This window comes from Macaca mulatta, chromosome 11 (genome assembly GCF_049350105.2).
Source record: "Macaca mulatta isolate MMU2019108-1 chromosome 11, T2T-MMU8v2.0, whole genome shotgun sequence".
Lineage (NCBI taxonomy): Eukaryota > Metazoa > Chordata > Mammalia > Primates > Cercopithecidae > Macaca > Macaca mulatta.
Window position 1 is genome coordinate 16,827,487 of NC_133416.1, and position 20,427 is coordinate 16,847,913.

The 20,427-nt window shown below is 34.6% G+C and overlaps 1 protein-coding gene across 8 annotated transcripts in view; it reads left to right on the top strand.

Annotated features, from left to right (window-relative positions):
• ATF7IP (activating transcription factor 7 interacting protein) overlaps nt 1–20,427 on the top strand; it is a 131,016-nt gene that overhangs the window by 13,466 nt on the left and 97,123 nt on the right. For 2 of the 8 annotated variants that reach the window (XM_077953669.1, XM_077953673.1), the window contains exons 1-3: nt 5,535–5,628; nt 10,259–10,509; nt 13,055–13,133. The exons of 2 other annotated variants lie outside the window; for them this stretch is intronic. Coding sequence is in view for 2 of the 6 variants with exons in the window: in XM_001089029.5 (XP_001089029.4) it covers nt 5,612–5,628 (17 nt within the window). In the remaining 4 variants the exon portion in view is untranslated. Of the gene's footprint in view, nt 1–5,534; nt 5,629–10,258; nt 10,510–13,054; nt 13,134–20,427 lie in introns of those variants that run through there. 4 more of the 8 variants (XM_077953668.1, XM_077953670.1, XM_001089029.5 and 1 more) reach the window with 2 other exon arrangements.

The following is a 20,427-nucleotide window of genomic DNA, read 5'->3' on the forward strand; positions in this document are numbered from 1 at the left end:
TTGTGTGGATCTGTTTGTTATGGTCTGCTGGCATACTTTGGGCTCTTTTGGTCTGGAAATTCTTGCCCTTCAACTCTGGAAAGTTTTCTTAAATGATTTCATTGGTGATGTCTTTGTGTTTGTGTGTGTGTGTGTGTGTGTGTGTGTGTGTGTGATTCCAATTTGAATTTTTTGAATGGATACTCCAATTGTATCTTTTCTTCTGATTTATAATTTTGCCTTTTTGCTAAGGTTGGTTTCTTCAGCTTTATCATCCAGTCCTTCTATTGAGTTTTTCATTTTTTTTTATCATGTTCTTAATTTTCATTCCTTTTCTGTAGCATTGTATTCTTCACTCAAGAATATAACATCTTGTCTGCATATATTAATTTTTTTTGAAGTTTTCTTATTCCTGCATAGTCTATTGCTTCATGTATTTTTTTTTGCTTTCGTTTTTCTTTGGTTTCTGTCATGTTGGAAACTTTTCTCAATTGCCTTTCTTAGCTAACTGCATAATGTGATGTGGAAGATTAAAAAGTTGATTGCCTTATCTAAATTAGACAGTTTTAAACTTCCCTTTAGGCTGATCTGGGTGAGCCATTTTGGGAGAGTTCTCCAGAGACCTTAGGTCTTACGTCTTGTGCTGGTCAGACACCCCCAGAGAATAGTCTTCCATTTTTATAAATAGAGAAATAGGCTCTGATTGCCAGCACTCTGGGAGATTCATGAAGAGGACTAGGGATCTCTGCAGTCTGGACTTGGTCCTTCTCTTTTTGATATGGTACTCTTAGTTTTTTGGTTTTTTTTCTAGACAGAATCTCACTCAAGCTCAGGCCGGAGTGCACTGGCACGATCTTGGCTCACTGCAATCTCTGCCTCCTAGACCAAGGGATTCTCCTGTCTCAGCCTCCCGAGTAGCTGGGATGACAGGTGTGTGCCACCACGCCCGGCTAATTTTTGTATTTTTAGTAGAGATGGGGTTTCACCATGTTGGCCAGCCTGGTCTTGAACTCCTGACTTCAGTTGATCTACCTGCCTTGGCCTCCCAAAGTGCTGGGATTACAGGCATGAGCCACCGTGCCTGGCCAGATACTCTCATTTTTAACTGCAGATATTGTCTTCAGACTTTTGTTAGGGTTGGGAGGAGCAGATAGTCACTGTTAAATGTGTTTGGTAAAGGCATCTAAGATATCTTTCTGCTTCTTAAACAGCAGTCACTATTTTGGCCATTTTATCCTTCTCTCTGCTCCCTTCACTCTGACTTTCAAAGGTGCTTAGTAGTTCTACTTCCTATGATTTTTCAGGTTTCTGCCAGGTAAATTGGATTGGTTCTTAACTTGTTACCACTGCAGCTTGGAATATTGTGTTTTAGAGATTGCTACGTTAGTTACAGCTGGTCCTGCTTATTTATTTATTTATTTTTGAGACCAAGTCTCACTCAGTCGCCTAGGCTGGAGTACAGTAGCTTGATTTCGGATCACTGCAGCCTCCACCTCCCAGGTTCAAGCAATTCTTGTACCTGAGCCTCCCTGAGTAGCTGGGACTAAGGTGCGCCACCACACCTGGCTGATTTATGTATTTTAGTAGAGATGGGGTTTTGCCATCTTGGTCAGGCTGGTCTGGAACTCCTGGCCTTGAGTGGTCTGCCCACTTTGGCCTCCCAAAGTATTGGGATTACAGGAGTGAGCCATCACGTCTGGCCAGTCCTGCTTATTTTTCAGCTTCCCAAATCTTTGTGGCTGTTACCTCTTATTTCTCTCTGTTTTTTAGGATTTATGCCTAAAAAAAAAAACAAAAAAAAACTTTATTGTAGTTTTAGTGGGATTTGAGGGAGTGAAATTAGGTGTTCTTAGTTCATCATCTTAATACCATTCTAACATGCGTTTTAGATTTTAATATGTGTAATGTTAATAATAACTTACAATTAGAGCATCTTAATTAAATAAACAAAACATATATTTCCTCTCAACCAAATACAGTGAAACTTTTTCTTTAGATGCTATAGTTTTCAATAATTTGCATATGCAAAGTTTTCAAATAGCATAATATATAAAAAAATGTAATGGTTGACTAGAGTTAATTCTAGTTTTTTTTTTTTTTTTTTCTCTCATTACTAATTATGTGACTCCTGGCAAATGATTACATTCACTGGTCTTAAAATTTGAGATTGTAGCACTCTTATTTTACATGGTCATTGTAAGAGGGAAATAAAAAAAAAATTGAATGCAGCTTGAGCAACATAGTGAGACATTATCTCTACAGAAAATTTTAGAAATTTGCCAGTTGTGGTGGTGTGCACCTGTGGTCCCAGTTAATCCAGAGGCTGAAGTGAGAGTCTCTTGAGCCCAGAAAGTTGAGGCTGCAGTAAGCTGAGCCATGATTGCACCACTGCACTCCAGCCTGTCTACAAACAAATAAACGAAAAAACAAAAAGACTTGTGAAAGTGCTGATTTTTAATTAGGAAAAGATTAAACATTGGATAGTCATGGAATTGTTTCCTGAACATTAGAAATTGGTTGCAAGTAGTTATGCTTCTATAAATTAACAATGATTGGTCTCATTACAAATGACCCTATATAAAACAAATTTCTTGTAATCTGTGACATTATACAATCAAGCTGAATCTTGCTTTTTTAGTAATATTAATAAAAATTAAAAGTAAATCACTTAGGTTTCCTGTAGATTTTCTCAGAGTCATCTATCATAAGCACATAGTAGTTCCTATGTAGTTCCTGAAAAGTGCCCTACAAAAGTTATTTTTCCATCTTGGATTCTGAAGTGCAGATGTTTTTAGGCCAAGACTAAAATCTTAGTAGACATATTAGTTGACTACTTCTTAGAAAGTAGGAGTTGAGATCCTAAAAATGAAGGTTCTTTTGAGGTTTTTGTGGTAGAAACAAAAACACTGAGAATTTTAGCTCACTATTTATTGAGCAAATAACTGTGTTTTATCCTATGGAAGAGAATGGAAAATGAATTAAGATGTGATTTATATCCTTATATAAAGATTATTTGCATAAAGATACAAGTAATGAAATGTGGTAAGTATAATGATGATATGTGTAAAAGATATTGAGAGAGTAATGATACCTGGTTTGGGGATGTGCATAGTAAGGAGAGATTAAGGAAATAATTTTTAGTGATAGGGTAATATAGGTTGAATCATGTAGAGGATATATCAAGTAAACTATAATAGGATAGTTTCTTTGGGATAAAGATGCTGGCCTCGACACTTATTTTATCTGAATAACAGCCTAATTATTTTCCTTTTCTAAACTGTTTCATCAGACACAGAAACAGAACCAATGTGTGAAGGGATGGATGAAACTCTGTCAGCTGGTACTAAGTGTTGTCTAAGTTGCATTTCTGCTTGTATCAGTTCTGTGCAATTTTATTGGAGAATTTTGGATTTTCAGATTAGGGATGTCCAACCTGTATTATTAGTAGCCAGCAGCTTTCTGTTGGTAGATTATGTTTAGATTAAGAAAAAAGTAGTCAGGATTTACATCGGAAAAGTATTTGGCAAGAGAAGGGAGGCTTGAAGAAGATATCATCCATTTGACAGTGAGTTCCGTAATTTAAATCTTTGTGGATCAGACTTCCTAAAAACAATTTCTTATATTCCAGAATGTAAGAAAGTGTTCATTAGGCAGCTCTGAATATTTTGGCTATTTGTACCTTCTTTCCCCGCCCCCCAATTAAACATAGATTCCAGTGCTTACAGTAATATCAGTTCTATTCCAGCCTTTTTCAGTTTACCAAATCTTGCTTTTGCTTTTAATTATATTATTTATTTATTTATTTTTTGAGACAGAATCTGGCTTTGTTGACCAGACTGGATGGAGTGCAGTGGTTAAGTTCACTGTAGCCTTGAACTTCTGGGCTCAAGTGATCTTCCTGCATCAGCCTCCTGAATAGCTGGAACTACAGGTTCACATCACCACACCTGTTAATGTTTAAAATATTTTTTTTTGTAGAGAAAGAGATCTCGCTTTGTTGCCAGGCAGGTCTCAAACTCCTGGCTTCAAGAGAGCCTTCCGTCTCGGCCTCCTAGAGTGTTGGGATTATAGGCGTGAGCCACCGTGCTTGGCCTAAGTCTTGCTTTTAATGAAGTCTTTGCTTGAGAATCACAGTTATATTTTTGAAGAATTAATATGACTTGGATCAAGTATAACTTTTTTTTTTCTGATATACTTAAAGCAGTTGTTACCTACATTATTCATTTTGCTTCATGGAAAATACATAAGGACCTTTTAAAGATAAGTAATTTAAAAAACTTTTGTTATGGAAAATTTCAAATATATACCAAAATAGAATGAGATAATGAATTCTGTGTGCCCATTGCTCAGCTTGAACCATTGTCAAATCATAGGGCCAATCTCGTTTTAGCTATATCCCTATTACCCCCTATACCCTTAAAACGTTTTAGTAAATACCTGTATTTAGTGATGGATAGAGACAAAATACACAGGTTAGCTAAATTTTAGGAAGGTGGACTGAGGAAGAGAGAAAGAAAACGTGGAGTCTGTCGCTGATGTGAACAGGTTCTCCCTGTGCTTTTGTCCTTCCCTTCTTTTTGATTGATGTGTTTCTGCCAACCCACATTTGTTGGGTCTCAAATTTGTCTTGCTAATATACCCATTATTAGACTGAGTTTTTACCCTTTTTAAAAATTCCCTTCTTTCCATCAGAAAGAATCTATAATTCTTTGTTTTTATTTGCTTTTACTCACATCAAAATGTTGGGAGGTCTGTGTCAGGGCAGGAAATGTAATTTGCCCTGGGACTAAACACTCACCTGGGGATGTTAATATTTGTGACCATTTGTACTACTGAAGAGAAGAAATTGTTTTTATATCTATGGTAAATTACTCAAAATAAGCTTTTTGCCATCTTCTAGAGACCCTGTTGTCAAGGTTCAAAAATTTAATTGTAGGCTTTAACTGTTCTGCTAGATTTGAGCACTTTGGGGCTTAGATTCTGTGGAGAAAATCTTTAGCCTTCTATAAATTGAAATTAACTTGATCAATCAAGCTATTTTCAGGATTTAAACACTTTTCTAGAAATTATAAAATTGAAATTCTTTTCATGATGAAACTATAAAAGGTAAAAAAAAAAAAAACCCAAAAAAAAGGCCTTGAGCAAGGTTTAACTTTTTTTTTTTTTTTTTCTGGACTGAAATGGAGGCTTTCTTTCAAGCGAATTCCCTGATGTTTGCTCTGTGTGATTTGGCTCTATCTCTGTAACTGCTAATATGTGGCATGGATTTCAAGTTGTTTGGGATCTGGATGTGCCCAAAGTCTGTATTGCAAGACGGGATTCACAGGCATTATGTTACAAAACTGGCTTGCTGCCTTCTGTTTTCTTTTTCTGTGTCCTGTGTAGCTGCATTGTTTGTTGCAGTATATGCATTAGCTGTTGCCTATGTTCAGTTTCCTGCAGGCTGACAAAGTGGGAGGGGCTTTGTTTGTTACATAGCTGAGTTTTCACTGTGTGAGTTCTTGAGTGCACATTGCAGCCATCTTAATTACACTTTTGTGCAACTGAGACTGTGCAGCTGTCTCAAAATGGCTGCTAACCTAGTCTTTGTAGCTGCTTAGGCAGCAAGTATGCCAGTGAGGAGACTTGTCACATGCATCAGGACCAGAGGTAAGAACCAATTACTCTTTATCTTTAAACATTCTCATTTTTTTCTTTTTAAAAAAGGAATTTAACTGAGTTTACTTAGAAGGGCGAACTTAGAGCTTGGTTTTTAAAAAGTTGAAATGTTTGGTAGAACCTTTAAGCCTTTATTATGAAAACAGTACATAGCATGGTGGGGTCAAAGGTTAAATTCTTGTACTTTCTCACCATTTTATGTTCTGTCATTGCCAGAACATTTGATCACCACAGTAGTGCTTTTCTGGCCCTAATTAATGTAACATTCCTTTTGTGTAGGCTATTTTAGTGTGTTTGATATTTATTTGTAGAAATTAAAACAATATATTATCCGAATAGATTTTTTTTAAAGGATCCGTAAATAAGCCTTGTTTTGCACAAAGACTACAATATTTCTAGGTTTTTGTGAGGTATTGTGTGGAAGCTTTTTGGGAAGAAGGGTAATTATATAAAGCATGAAAAAAAATTTTTAATACTGTCCAAAATCTTTTTTTGGCATTATGGGTTCCAATTCTTTCTCATCATGCTGCCTCCTCCCAGTATCCAACTCTTAGATATTTTTAAGGCTGCTTTGCTTCTTTGTTCAAATTACTTTTTGCTTAAGTTGGCATTCAGATTCAGATTTTGAATTTAGAAATAAATTCACATCTAGTCATGGATACCTCTTCTTAAAAAATATATCTAATGTATTCAGATACCATCAGAGCTGAAGTACTCAGTTGTTTTAGTTAATTAAGTGATATTATTATGTTCATTTTAGTCTTAATTTAAACCTGTAGTATATTTAAAAGAAATATAGCTCAATGATTTTGTAAATTTAATTTCAAAAAATTTAAAAAGCTTTCTTAACATTGTTCTGGAGTAGAAATGTTTATTGAGATACTGTAAGTCTGTGGTTAACCAGAAAGATGGGAGAATGAAATTCTTATTCGCGTAGTATTTCAGATAGCAGGAAAAAAAAAGCATGCTTTAAGCAGCAATACTTAAATTGCAGTACCTATTAAAATCTTTTTTAGCTGGTATAATATACTCCTGGTTTTGTCCGTAGAGTATTAAGAATATATCCCTGACTTATATGACATAGAGCAGTAAGTTCTAAATTTCTGAGTAGAGCAGCTTTCTAAAAACAGAAACTTTTTGCAAGTTAAACTCTTAGGGAGGATTCCAGTATATAAAAGGAATACTTATGGTTTCTGCTTAATTCTGCAAGGCTTAAGAAACAAAAGGACACATGTAATATTTTATTGTTATGTACTTATTTTATATGGTAAACTTATTCATATGCCATGTGTATTTAATAAAATGAGAATAATTTTGCTATTAAGATAAACAAAACTTTGAAACAAGATCATATCTGACAATTATAATTTTATATTAGATCCAAATCTAGTTCACTTGTTTGTAGAACCTTGGCCTCTTAAGGCACTGTGGAATTCAGTTTGAAAATTATTCTTGAATGTATCTTCTTTGTGTTGTTTTTTGATGTTCATGAAGATGGAATATAAGATCTATATGTACATGACTTAACAGTTTAAAATTGTTGCCTTGTCACGGCCTTGTGTTTATATTTGTTTTCATTACTTTTTTTTAAACAAAATAATTGTTTTTCCTAACTGATTCAGTGTCCATTTATTTAGTGGCTTCAAATGTGTTCTGGGATCAGTATTTATCTCAGTTTCATCAATAGCTTTAGCATTTTTGTTTCACTTTAGTCACTACACTGCGAAATCTTTAGGACTGTCTTATATGACATAGTCGATTCTCATAATTTGAACACTAATTTATGTAAATCATTCAGTCATATGAACTGTCCCTTAAGAAAAAGAAAAACATTTTAGTGTGTTTGAGGGATTCTATTCATCATTCCTTTCAGCAAGGTTATCCTTGGAGTGAACATGACATACAAAAGTGAATGTGCTGTGACCTTAATCACTCTTATTTTCATGCCTTTTAATAGTAATAACAGCTCACTATCTTGGTGGCGAGAGTGGGAGGGGAGGAGACTCTAGTGTTTAAAAATACATGTATTTAAAACATTTTATATAAGGTAGAAAAACTGTCCATGTTGAAATTACTGAACAGTTTATATTGGTCTTGAGTGGGATCTTAGGGAAATTTTAATAACTCAGTCTTTTTGCCTTCTATTGCTAACTATAATATTTACCCCTGCCCTCTACAAGATTATTACTTGCACATGAGGAAATATTAACGCCCTATGGTTACTCAGGATATTATTGCTAATTCTTTCACTGCTGTGTTGCATTTTTGCAACTGTAAGCATAAATTACCCCTTACTGAGATGATTACTTTTGGGATTGGTGATAGTTTTCAGATTTTCTGTTCCAATTCCAGGTTAGCTATTATGCTGGGTAATTGAGGGCATAATAAATCTGGGAGCTGAATAATTGAAGTTTTATGATGTTATTTTGTCACTTGTTAAAATTTTCCCCTTTTGTTTACTCTTTTTCATAAACAATTTCATCTACGTAAGCCTCTAAGAGAAATGTTAGGGTGGTGACACTGGCCAAGGGTCCAAACCTGAATTTGAATACTGTTTTTCCTACCTTTTTCTGACGTTGACAAGCTTATTCCATTTTCTTTTCTTTTCTTTCTTTTTTTTTCTTTTTTTTTTTTTTTTTTTTTTGACAGAGTTTCACTCTTGTTTCCCAGGCTGGAGTGTGATGGCACGACCTTGGCTCACTGCAACCTCTGCTTCCCGGGTTCAAGCGATTCTCCTGCCTCAGCCTCCTGAGTAGCTGGGATTACAGGCATGCACCACCATGCCTGGCTAATTTTTGTATTTTTAGTAGAGATGAGGTTTCTTCATGTTGGTCAGGCTGGTCTCAAAGTCCTGACCTCAGGTGATCTGCCTGCCTTGGCCTCCCAAATTGCTGAGATTACAGGTGTGAGCCACTGTGCCCTGCTAATTTTTGTTGTTGTTGTTGTCGAGACAGTCTCACTCTGTCGCCGAGGCTGGAGTGTAGTGGTGAAATCTTGGCTCACTGCAACCTCCACCTCCCAGGTTCAAGTGATTCTCCTGCCTCAGCCTCCCCAGTAGCTGAGATTGATTACAGGCGCCCACACCACGCCCGGCTCATTTTTGTATTTTTAGTAGAGACAGGGTTTCACTATGTTGGCTAGGCTGATCTTGAACTCCTGACCTAAAGGGATCCACCTGCCTTGGCCTCCCAAAGTGTTGGGATTATAGGTGTAAACCACTGCCCCCAGTCGCCTTTCTTGCTTTACTGGAGACAGAATCTCACTCTGTTTCTCAGGCTGGAGTACAGTGGCAGTCTGAGCTCACTGCAACCTCCACCTCCTGGGTTCAAACAATTCTTGTGCCTCAGCCTCCTGAGTAGCTGGTATTACAGGCATGTACCACCTTGCCCAGCTAATTTTTATGTTTTTAGTAGAGACGGGGTTTTATCACGTTGGCCAGGCTGGTCTTGAACTCCTGGCCTCAAGTGATCTGACCACCTCAGCTTCCTGAAGTGCTGGGATTACAGGCATGAGGCATCGTGCCCTACGTTCATTCCATTTTTTGATTCTCGTTTCTTCATCTATAAAATGGGGGAAAATTCCTATCTATTTGGCAAGCATATGCTGAGAATCAATTTACATAATGTTTCAGAATAGTATCTTGAAATACTCTGCAAAAATCTTGCATACTAATTTTCTCAGTAATATCCAAATGCATTTCAGTTTATTTGCCTCTCAAGTGTCATATACCTTTTCAAGTGTGATTGGATCAGTGTATATTTAAAAACTATGAGAAATTTCTTGTATAACTCATGCTCAGAAGCAAGAAGTGCTAAGTAACACTATATCCACTTAGTAATGTTATATATTCATTTTTGTAGTACTGGGACCTACTCTGTTAGCATAAATTAGCCATCCTTTGTTGTATATGGATATGGCAGATGTATTTATTAAGTAAAGCCAATATAGAATGTTGACATTACAGAATTTAGAGGAGTAGGAGAAATGTTTTGGGTATAGTCTGGCTGAGTTCTTCAAATATACTGTGAGAAAATAACTTATCTAAAAACATGACTTGAATTCATGGCCTAGAGTTTCCTGTGTTTCAGTACAAATGAGAATCATAAAAACAGTAATTTCTCTTTCAGAAAAATTCATTTTCAGAGCTACAGACTGGCAGCTAGCAAACACTTTTATTCTTGTTTTTATTCTTTAGCCACTAGCCCATTTCTCTAATTGTTAACATTTAAAGTTGTCAGATTTTACCTAAAAATCTAGGTGTCTTGCCTCTTGAAAAGCAAACAACATTTTTGCTTGAGAATAGCAATCTATATAACTGAGTATAGATGCTGTCTCCTTCAGATAGGGCCTCCTCTTGCCCACCTCTGGTCCTCTTCAGTGAATCACATTACCTGTGTGGCCTTGGAAAACAGTTCCTTTTAAATATCTATCCTACGTATTTGATAGGTTATTGGCAACCTTAAATATCTAAAATACAACTTCTAACCCAAAAGAAGGTAAGCATAAGTAAAATGTAGCCTACTTTACTTGGTAGGAGAGACTTAGAATATATAAAGTCAGTTTACTCTTTAGAAGATGTGGCACCTTTTGTAACCTTTCACTTTGTCCTAATTTTTTATAGAGTGCCATGGGAGCCAAATGAAGGAGATCCAATGACATAACAACAAGTAACAATTGATTGAAAGTGAAGAGATTAAAGAAATACTAATTAGAAACATAAGTATCTTGAGATCTTTTATGTGATAATCAGTTCTGTTTTCTTTAAATGTTATCACTGTATTAAAGGACATCACTATCAACTTGATGTTCTTAATGGTGATACTGAATAAGAAAAAGTTAAAGTGTATTCAAGCTATGTGGTTTACTGAACAGGTAAATGAAATAACATTTTATAAAAGATTTTTGCTCAAATTAGTTGAGCTAAGAAGTTTTATCACTTAAAATAATGAGTAAATGTCCTAATAGAACGTTTTCTTAACTGTACACTAGATTAGACAATGGCTGTTAGGCCATTACAAACTTTGTTTTTTTGAAAACTTACTACTGTTTACATTTATTAATTTAACATTTACAGTGGCTATGTGAAGACTACCTTGATGATGCATGAAGCATGATAATTTATAATCTTGATCTGACTTAAATTTGAATTCCACATTTCCCAGAGGAAAGCCAGCTTGTTAACATTCAAATAATACCACGACATTGGTAACTCTAAGGAAGAGCTAAAAGACTGTTACGCCTTTTTGGAAAATGTTTACTAGTTAGAGTTCAGCTTTAGAGAAAATTGAAAAAGTGATTAACTTGCATGGGAAACAGTGACTCCCCTGCTTTACTGTTCTTCACACTTTGAAAAAAGAAAGTGGTTTGGGAGAAAGCCTAATGTCTATTCAAATAAGTGATTGTTTTTTTAATTGCCCAGGTTAGAACTCTCACAAAGAGTTCTCTGTTGATGATTTGTAACCGTCTGTTATTATTCATTAATATGTGAATATGGAAATTGTGAAAACAGCACAAATTGATTTAGTAAATCTTCATCAGTTTAATGAAAGAGGGACCTTAACACTGGAGAGAGGTCTGAGGAGTTGCTTCTGCATCTGCCTGAGGGAATCTGTCTTTCCTTCTGAAGTAAGCCAGATACAGCTAGCCAACTGCCAGTAGAACTATCTGACCTAGTATATCCCTTTGTTGGATATAGAAGTACCTGTATCATGGCATACATAGTGGAAAACATTAGTATAGAAGTTAGGAAAAGATTATTTCTGCTCTGATACTGTTATTAAGTAATTATGTAGTTTTGGATGAATATTTAACCTCTTTGTGTTATCCCTGATCATTAATTGAGAGGGGTCGTTGGAAGAACACCAACTTTGAGTCAAACAGAGTCAGGGTGAATCCATGTTCTTCCTCTCATTAGTTATAGGTTATCTGAAAAATGGATATATAGTGTTCAAAGTACAGTACCTATTTATGATTATGTGTTCAATAAGTCTTAGGTATTTTGTTTGTTTTGAGACAGAGTTTCGCTTTTGTTGCCCAAGCTGGAGTGCAATGGTGCAATCTCAGCTCCCTGCAACCTCCGCCTCCCGGATTCAAGCAGTTCTCCTCCCTTAGCTTCCTAAGTAGCTGGAATTATAGGCGTGCGCCACCATGCCTGGCTAATTTTGTATTTTTAGTAGAGACAGGGTTTCACCATGTTGGCCAGGCTGGTCTCGAACTCCTCACCTCAAGTGATCCGCCTGCCTCGGCCTCCAAAAGTTCTGGGATTACAGGTGTGAGCCACCACGGCTGGCCAAGTCTTAGGTATTTTTATGGAATGAGGCAAGTTACTTATTTTCAGAACCTCAGTTTTTCTTGTTTTTAAAATGGGAATAATGTTTATCATAAAGAACTAATATTAGGGTTTAAATGAGGATAACAAATATAAAGCGACTAGTGAAGTGTAGCACAAATTAAGTATTGGTTGCGTTTGTTTCACAAGATTCCCTTTAGCACGGATCTTTGTTTTTTTCTTTTAAAAATCATTATTTCAGGAAGAATGGGGTTGGGAGAAATCTGGTCTACTGGGTAGTTTGGAAACTGATCTTTAGGGAGAGGGCATTTTTAGGGACCTGGCTGATTTACAGTAAAAATGTCAGAGAGCAGGGTGTTTAGAATCTCCAAGTGAAGACTTCGAAGAGTCTAAAGGGGACAAAATAAGAATTCTTACTTGTGCAAAGGCAGCATGGTAGAGTGAAAACTAAAACAGACTGTGAATTGATCAATTACTCAACAAATTTAACAGCTATTTATTATGCACCTATTATTTGCCAGGTACTGTTTGATGCTTAGCATATAAGATCCTTGCTCTCCCTCAGGGAGTTTACACTGTGGAGGGAGTGGGAAGACACAGACAATAAATTCAAGAGAAGGTTGCAGATACTTAGGGATTATGAATGCTGTGGGGTAGGGTAGAATAGGTATCTAAGAGCTAGATGAGCACTACTCAAAATGTGGCCTGTGATCAGTCTGAGAACTGTTTGCTTTTGGTCCTCTGTGAGATAACTGAAATTGAGAGTTTATAGAAATTTTTACATCAATCTGATAATGTAATTTTATGCGATTGAGTCAAAACAATTAAGACTCATATTTTATATGCCTATTTTAAATTTCATTTTTCAAGTAATTCATTGCCACCATATTTTACAACAGCATTGATCTATAGTGGGTTGAAAATAAAACACCAGTCTTTACTGTATTCATTTGAGCAGTGAGCTAGATCAACAGTTGCCATTGTTAGTAGTTTTAGTAAGCGTGTTGTGGAGATTTTCAGCTTCTTTTGATGAATTAATTCACTGTCAAGTAATTAGCTTATTTGGCTTAAAAATATTTACATCCATGTTATTTACACTGTATTTTATGTTGGACTGAATGATTTTAGGTCTTTTGATTTTCAAATACTTTTATTCATGGTTGGATGCATGATACAAGTAGGAAGAGAGCAAAATTAAAACTATAAGGTATGTAATAAGTGATTTCTTTTTAAAATTTTTAACTTCTAGATTCGGTTCTCAATACTTAGATTATTTCTAATATTTTTTTCTCAACTCATATTTTATGATCAGTATATGGTACTTAGAAAGCTCTTTTGATATAAGACCTTTCCTCCAACCAAGAGTTAATTGATATGGTGTACACTGCATGAAATTAAATCATGATGTTTGTTCCCATCACTTCATCTGCTGCTGGTGGGTCATAGATCCTGAGAAGAGAATATAGTTGTTTGAGGAAATTTATCGTTGATAACCTGGGTAATATTTTTGATTGTCTGTATAAGTTCTACCATTTGTATTGATAAATAATAACTTTATGAGTCCCCTCATTTATAGCCCCATTATCTTTTTTATGTAATAGGGGTAACTTAAGAATTATGTTGAAGATAGCTGAAAATAAGATTTAGAAATACGGGAAATATTTTGGATAACCCCTAGTTAGCATTTTAAGTACTTCTTTTCATTTTATTATTTCAGATGTGGGACTAAATTAGTTTCTGGATTGTTATTTTTAAATGAAATTTAATATATCTATAGCCTTAATGAAAATGGTAATGGAGTAGAATTAGATATTAATAGATCATAAATTAACTACAAACTAAATAAAAATTTTAAAAAAAGGCCTTACAGATAATGACTCAACTCTTGCCTTGTCATATCTGGCCAGTGAAAACAATACATGAATGATACAGGTTTGAAAAGAATGTGGCACAGACAGAATATTTTCTTGTGAAGACGTTCTTAATTTAATATGCCTAGGTTTTGGTACTGAGCATATGCTTTGGTAATATTAACTAGTGGTAAATGTGTTGAATTGTTTAACCATCATAATAGTGATACTTGAAGGTACACAATTCTTATTATTTGGTGAAATGTTAAACAATATACTTATAAGAGCAAATCTACTTAATGATGTTTACTATTTAATTGATTAGTTAAAATTTGAAAGGGAGTTGTAGAGTAGAATGAGGATAGCTTTTAGGTAATGTGAATTATAATTTGTAAAATTTTTAATGATTGTTAAACAGCAGCCATTGAATTTACGTGGTCTGTGCCATAAGTAAGCTAAGGCTTTTGAATATTTCTGAGAGTTAAAAATATTTTTCTTGTGGTGGGGGGTGGAATTTCAGTTATATAAGAATTATAAATTGGTTTTCTTTTATTACCTGGATTTGAATTATATTAGTAAGTAGATAACTAGATATATTCTAGAACCAGTCAGTACATGTTGGGGAACAAATGGGGAGGGTTTACTCAGCAGTACTCCCCTTTAGTTTGGTCATGAAATGAGGACTGCTTTATGTAAATTGTTCTTACTGGCGCCAGCTAGCTGTAACTGCAGTCTGGCTGTGCTGGGGCAGCAAATAAAATGTGTCATGGATTTTTCTGTTTGGAATGTATAAGAATTAAGCCTTTTGGACTGAAAGAACAGAGTTGATACATTAGAATAGCAGTAGTGAGACCACAATTGACAGTGAATATGTGAAATAGTGAGAAGCTATAAGCCTTTTAAGCTTTTAGTTCTTTTATAGATTTATGCCTATTGATACTATTGGGTAATATGTGGGAGGTACTTAACTGCACACAGTTGCTGCAGACCTAATAGTTGGCAGCATAGAAAGCAGTACAAAGAATTCTGATTCTAGGCATTTTCACTTGAAATAGTCATTTTGAAGATATACTCTGTGTGTTCTGTGAGCTTCATTGACATATTGTCTGACGTTTTTTGGCTTTTGTGGTAAATGGGATGTATGCTGCACAAACTACCCAACAGATGTGAACCACTGTTTGAAAGGAATTTTAATATGTAGCCAACCTACTATATTCTTTTTTATTTTTAATGAATATGAATCAAACAAGAAATTTAGACTCAAGAAGGCTTACCTAGAAGTCTGCATTAGCTTTTAATGTTTATACAAATGAACTAAGTAGCAGTGGTTTACAGAAGAGGAAGTCCTTTTCACAGTGTCAAGCTGCCCACAGGTAAGAGATTCAGGTCCTTTTTCTGTGACACCTACCCCCCAGGCTTTATATTTTTCTCTCACCATTGGTAAGTTTTAAAAAATGTGTTTGTTTTTAGTTCTAATGAAAACAGGATTGGTAGATCGTTTAATGTTAATATTCAGGAGATTTTGAATGCCACATTTGGATTTGGTATTTTTTAAAATGTAATTTTCATCTTCTCAAAATTCCTTCACATTTGAATTGAAATGAACTAACGGTGGACTTCATATGTGATTATTACTCATGCATACAATATGTTCATATTACATAGAAATCAGTTTTAGATCTCTTTTCATTATAGTCTGTTAGTATATTCTCAGTTGTAGTGACACCAACTGGTACATGCGGAGAGATGACATTTTGTAACCTCACTTAAGTATAAAGTTTAAGTTTAAATTTACCACTTTGAATTCACCTTTACAAATCAGAGTGCTTATGTTTTCAAATATGGCTCATTGACATACATTAGATAATGTATATTTATACATGTAACTTGGTCAATTTTTCTACTTCCACCCTTATTCTTTCCATTTCTCTATATTTAAGTTTATTATTTTAATAAAGTGAATTTTAGAAGTCTAAAATGAATGTATTAATTAGGAATTCCATTAAATTTAATATTTCTTAACCTGGGTTAAAGGAACACAGTCATTTGTTATTCTTTTTTTCTACACTTGAAATATTGTATACAAAAATACAAAATTCCATTGCAATAAAAATAATACCATTGCTGTAAAGATACGAAGGTATATGCTTATAAAGAAATGCCAATATGTGTGTTCATTCGTATCAGTATGGCCAGAGATACATTACTGATTGTAATAATTTTTGGAGGGTGGGTGTGAAGAGTTGAATAGCAGAGTCAAGTGAAGAGTGGTAGTGAGATAGCTTAGAGAAGTGTATCAAAGAAAGGAATTATGTTAGGCAGCTCTCTGCTCTTTCCCTCCCTCTTTAGAAGTCAAGCAGCAGGCTCTTTCTGTAACCATAAAGTGTTACTTTTAGATGGGACTTCCAGTTCTCTAATTTCTGAAAGTTTGGTCACTTATTGCTACATGGTTGTATACTTTAAAACTGGGGGCCAGCTGTAATAGAAGCCACACTCATGTTTCAGGGGCAGGAACTGTTCCTTACTTGTTGCCTTTTGACAGTGTTGCTTGGATTAAAAAAAAACAACATGTATTTTATTGATTATAGAAACAACATTTTTTGTGTGTGTTTCATCTCAGTAAACAATTTCACTATGATTGACAAAATGATAATAGTAGAAAGAAATCAATTTTGATTAATGTGTTTGAGGTTGGGTGAGGGAAAGGTCATGCTTCTTGGTGTAGAAGACATACACATCTGAAACAGTAGGAAAACGTTTTTCAAACTTCTCTTGTGCTATTATATTGGTTAGGGGAATGCTGCGCAGGGAAGATAGTTGAGATGGGTTGGTTTTTAAAATATAGACAGAGAAAAAGAGTTGATAGACAAAAACAGGAATTTATTGAATGCTGTTAGAGTTGGAGGTCATAGCAAAGAAAGATGAGGGATAGTAGGACAGAGGTGTATTTTGTATATAGACAACCAAAACAAAGATAAAAGTCATGAGTATGATTACAGGTGTGGTGGCTCGCGCCTGTAATCCCAGCACTTTAGGAGGCCAAGGCAGGCGAATCACCTGAGGTCAGGAGCTCGAGACCAGCCTGACTAACATGGTGAAACCCCATTTCTACTAAAAATACAAAGAATTAGCCAGACATGGTGGCGTGCACATGTCATCCCAGCTACTTGGGAGGCTGAGGCAGGAGAATTGCTTGAATCCGGGAGGCAGAGGTTACCGTGAGCCAAGATCGCACCATTGCACTCCAGCTTGGGCAACAAGACTGAAACTCCGTCTCTAAAAAAAAAAACCAAAAACAAACAAAAAAACAAAAAACCAAAAAAACAAAGTCATGAGGATAAAGGTATATATAGTCTTTGAGGCTATTGAAGTTGAGTGTGAATGATCCGAAATTTGTAGTATAAAAATCTTTGAGTTCCTAAAAAGTGTTTGTGTTCCTCTTAAAAAACAAAATGTATTTAGCAAGCAATGTAGAATCCTCAAAATCTTCAAAATGAAATTAACTAATGAAAAGTGTAAAATGAATGTATTAATTAGGAAATCAATTAAATTTAATATTTCTTAACCTGGGTTAAAGGAACATAGTCATTTGTTATTCTTTTTTTCTGTGCTTGAAATATTATATACAAAAATACACAATTCCATTGCAATAAAAATAATATATTACCATTACTGTAAAGATATGAGGGTGTATGCTTATAAAGAATTTTAAAATTTTGTATACAGTATTTCAGGTAGTTTCTAATATTGTTCTTTGCACTGAAACCTACTGTTTGATGTTCCTGACAGATAATTATGTAGTTTATACTTCACCATTTCTAATGATGGAAGGGGGGAGAGTCTCTAATTTCATAAGGCAGTTTCTTCTTTTGTTGGGCATCCAAACAAATTAACGTTTGTTGATTTTGAGATGAAGTTGCCTTTCATTACTTTTATTTTTGCCTGTCATAGTCCCCCACTTCCTGTCTGTCTGTAGCTCTCTTTCTCTTTTATGTCTTTTACATGACAAATAGATACTATTTAAAGAAAGCTCATTAAAATTTTCTTATGTTTTCTAGGCTAAATATCAATATCCTTCATTTTTTCCCAACATTTCCTCATACAACATACTGTTCCAGAGCATTCTTTAGCATGGTCATCTCACAGTTATTAGGTCCTTCTTTATCTGTGATGCTCAGAACCAAACATAATTAACTACTCTAAAAATGTTCCCCTTCTCCTTGGCTGTTTGTTCTACAGTTTAACTTTGCATTAGCATTTTTGGTAGCCACCTTGAGCTGTTGGATTTTCTGAGTTTGCATTAAGTTAAAACACCTCAGTCTTTCCCTAATAGGCATTGATAAACTTTAATATACTTTAATATTTGAAACAACTATGTTACCTTATTATGTTTTCTTAATAATTTCTAATGTTGTTCATTATATTTAGTATGCTTTGTCTCCATCTTCCTTGCAAGGTTTTTTTCTGTTTTAATAGTGTTTTTAAAGAACTGGCTTTTGGTTCCTTGATTGCTTGCTCTTTTGTTTTCTTTCATAATTTTTCTGCTTTTATTGTAATTCCATGCTTTGGGATTATACCTTTTTGCCTTTATTAATGTTTTTGAGTTTTTTGTTAATATATGCATTTAAGGCTATCAGTTTTAATCTGAATATCATTTTGGCTGATTTCCTTAGGTCGTATTCTGTTAGTACTTTGTTGGTATTTTATCACTGATTTCCTTCTACCTCTAAAAGTTTTTTTTTTTTTTATAAAGAGATAATTTTTCTATCATCTTGTTGGTATATTTATTACATTATGACTAGAGAATATAGCCTTCAGTGTTTTTTTTTTTTTTGTCTTTGAATTTGTTAAGATTTTCTTGTCACCATATACATGGTCAATATTAATGTACATTGGCTGTATTTGTAAAAAAATTGGTTTTGGGTTTATTGGATATACAGTTCTATTTATTGTTCTGTTATTCTGGCATGCTAATAGGATGTTCATTCTTTATTTTGTTTTCTTCATCTATAGATTTATCTCTGATTGTGAATTTGTTAGTTTTTTCCTGAATTATTTAAACCTGTTTTATCAATAGGACATATCTTTTTTTTTGTTCTATTACTTGATTTTCAACTTGAATTCTTTTTTATATGTCATATATAGGTTTCATATGTATACCTACCCTTTTTTGGGGTTACTATTTGCCTAGCGTATCATTTTCTATCCTTCTATTTCAACCTTTACTCTAAGGTATTACTCTAAGGTATGTCTCGTTTATAGTGCATAGCTAATGATATTTTTGTTGCTTTACACAGCTTGAAACCCACCAGGTTTTTCCCGATTGATAATTTTCTTTATTTTTGTCCCATATTCTGCAACTTACTAGTTTGTTAACTTACACATTGCAATTATCTGGCATAAATAACGTATTTATTTTAAAGATGATTGATCCTCAGTTATTTCAGCCTGCTCAAGAGTTTTTACCTTTGGAGCTTTGCTAATTTCCTTATCTGAATTCCTTCATAGGGTCTTCTGCTGTCTTGTCTTATATTTATCTATAATCGTTTTACCAAGGGTCTGCGTTCTCTGTCTTTGCTCAGAAGTAATATATTTATTTCCTCACTCAAGCTGATTGTTAGCTTTGCTAGCTATAGAATTCTACAGTGAAAATAACTTTTCCCATGAATTTTGAGGGTACTTTTTTTTTTTTAGCTTTCAGTATTGCTGATGACAAGTCTGATGCCAGTTTAATTCTTTCTCTTCTGTAGTTAAATGATACTCTAAGTTATTAATATTTCCCTATAATGATTTTCTGAAATCTTATCACAGTATGCCTAGGTGTCAAAAAATTTTATTTTGCTTGTTTTAATTTAGTCTGTTTTGGGATTCAGTAGACCTTTATTATTGGAAAACTTGTGTATTTTTTCAGATTTGCTGATTTTTTTTTTCTTATGTTTTCCCTCCTTTTTTTCTTGGTTCTTTTTTCCCGAAACTTGAGTTAATTGAAAGTTGTTGCTTCTGGGTATATTTCTTATGTGTTTGTTCTTGTGGGTTTAATAGCTTCTCATACACTTAGAGGATTTTTTAATATACTATTTTAAAATGTCTTCTGTTTATTCTCCTACTAATTAGCTAGTGTTTTTTGTGGGGTTTGGCACCTGACCTTTTGTTTTGAATTCTTGAATGTATTTGAATTCTTGAATGTATTTGAATTCTTGAATGTATTCATTTGAATTCTTGAATGTAATCGTTTTGGTATTTGAGATTTCCTGTTTTACTTTGGCTGGATGCTGATGGTTCAGGTGACTGTGAGTGGTGGGCAAGTGGTACTTGCTGCACATAGGATATGCTGGTAATTTGTCTTTGGGATGGTAGCTTCCATGTCTCTCTGGGGGCATAGTGTCTATATAAGTTACTACTCTAGCTCACAAATGTCAATGCTGCCCTGGTTTAGCACTAGCATGGAAGAGAGAATGTCTGATGAACTTAACTGTTCAAATACCAATTACATGAGTGTATTTTCATGTGATGATTCACACTGGCCTATCAGGTCTAAATTGAAAGTCTGTTATTTGTATCCCCTTGTCTCTGTGTAAGTGAGGTACTTTAACTAGTTTGACATTTATCCTTCTAGTCTTTAAAATATCACTTGCATGCCTGTATACATGT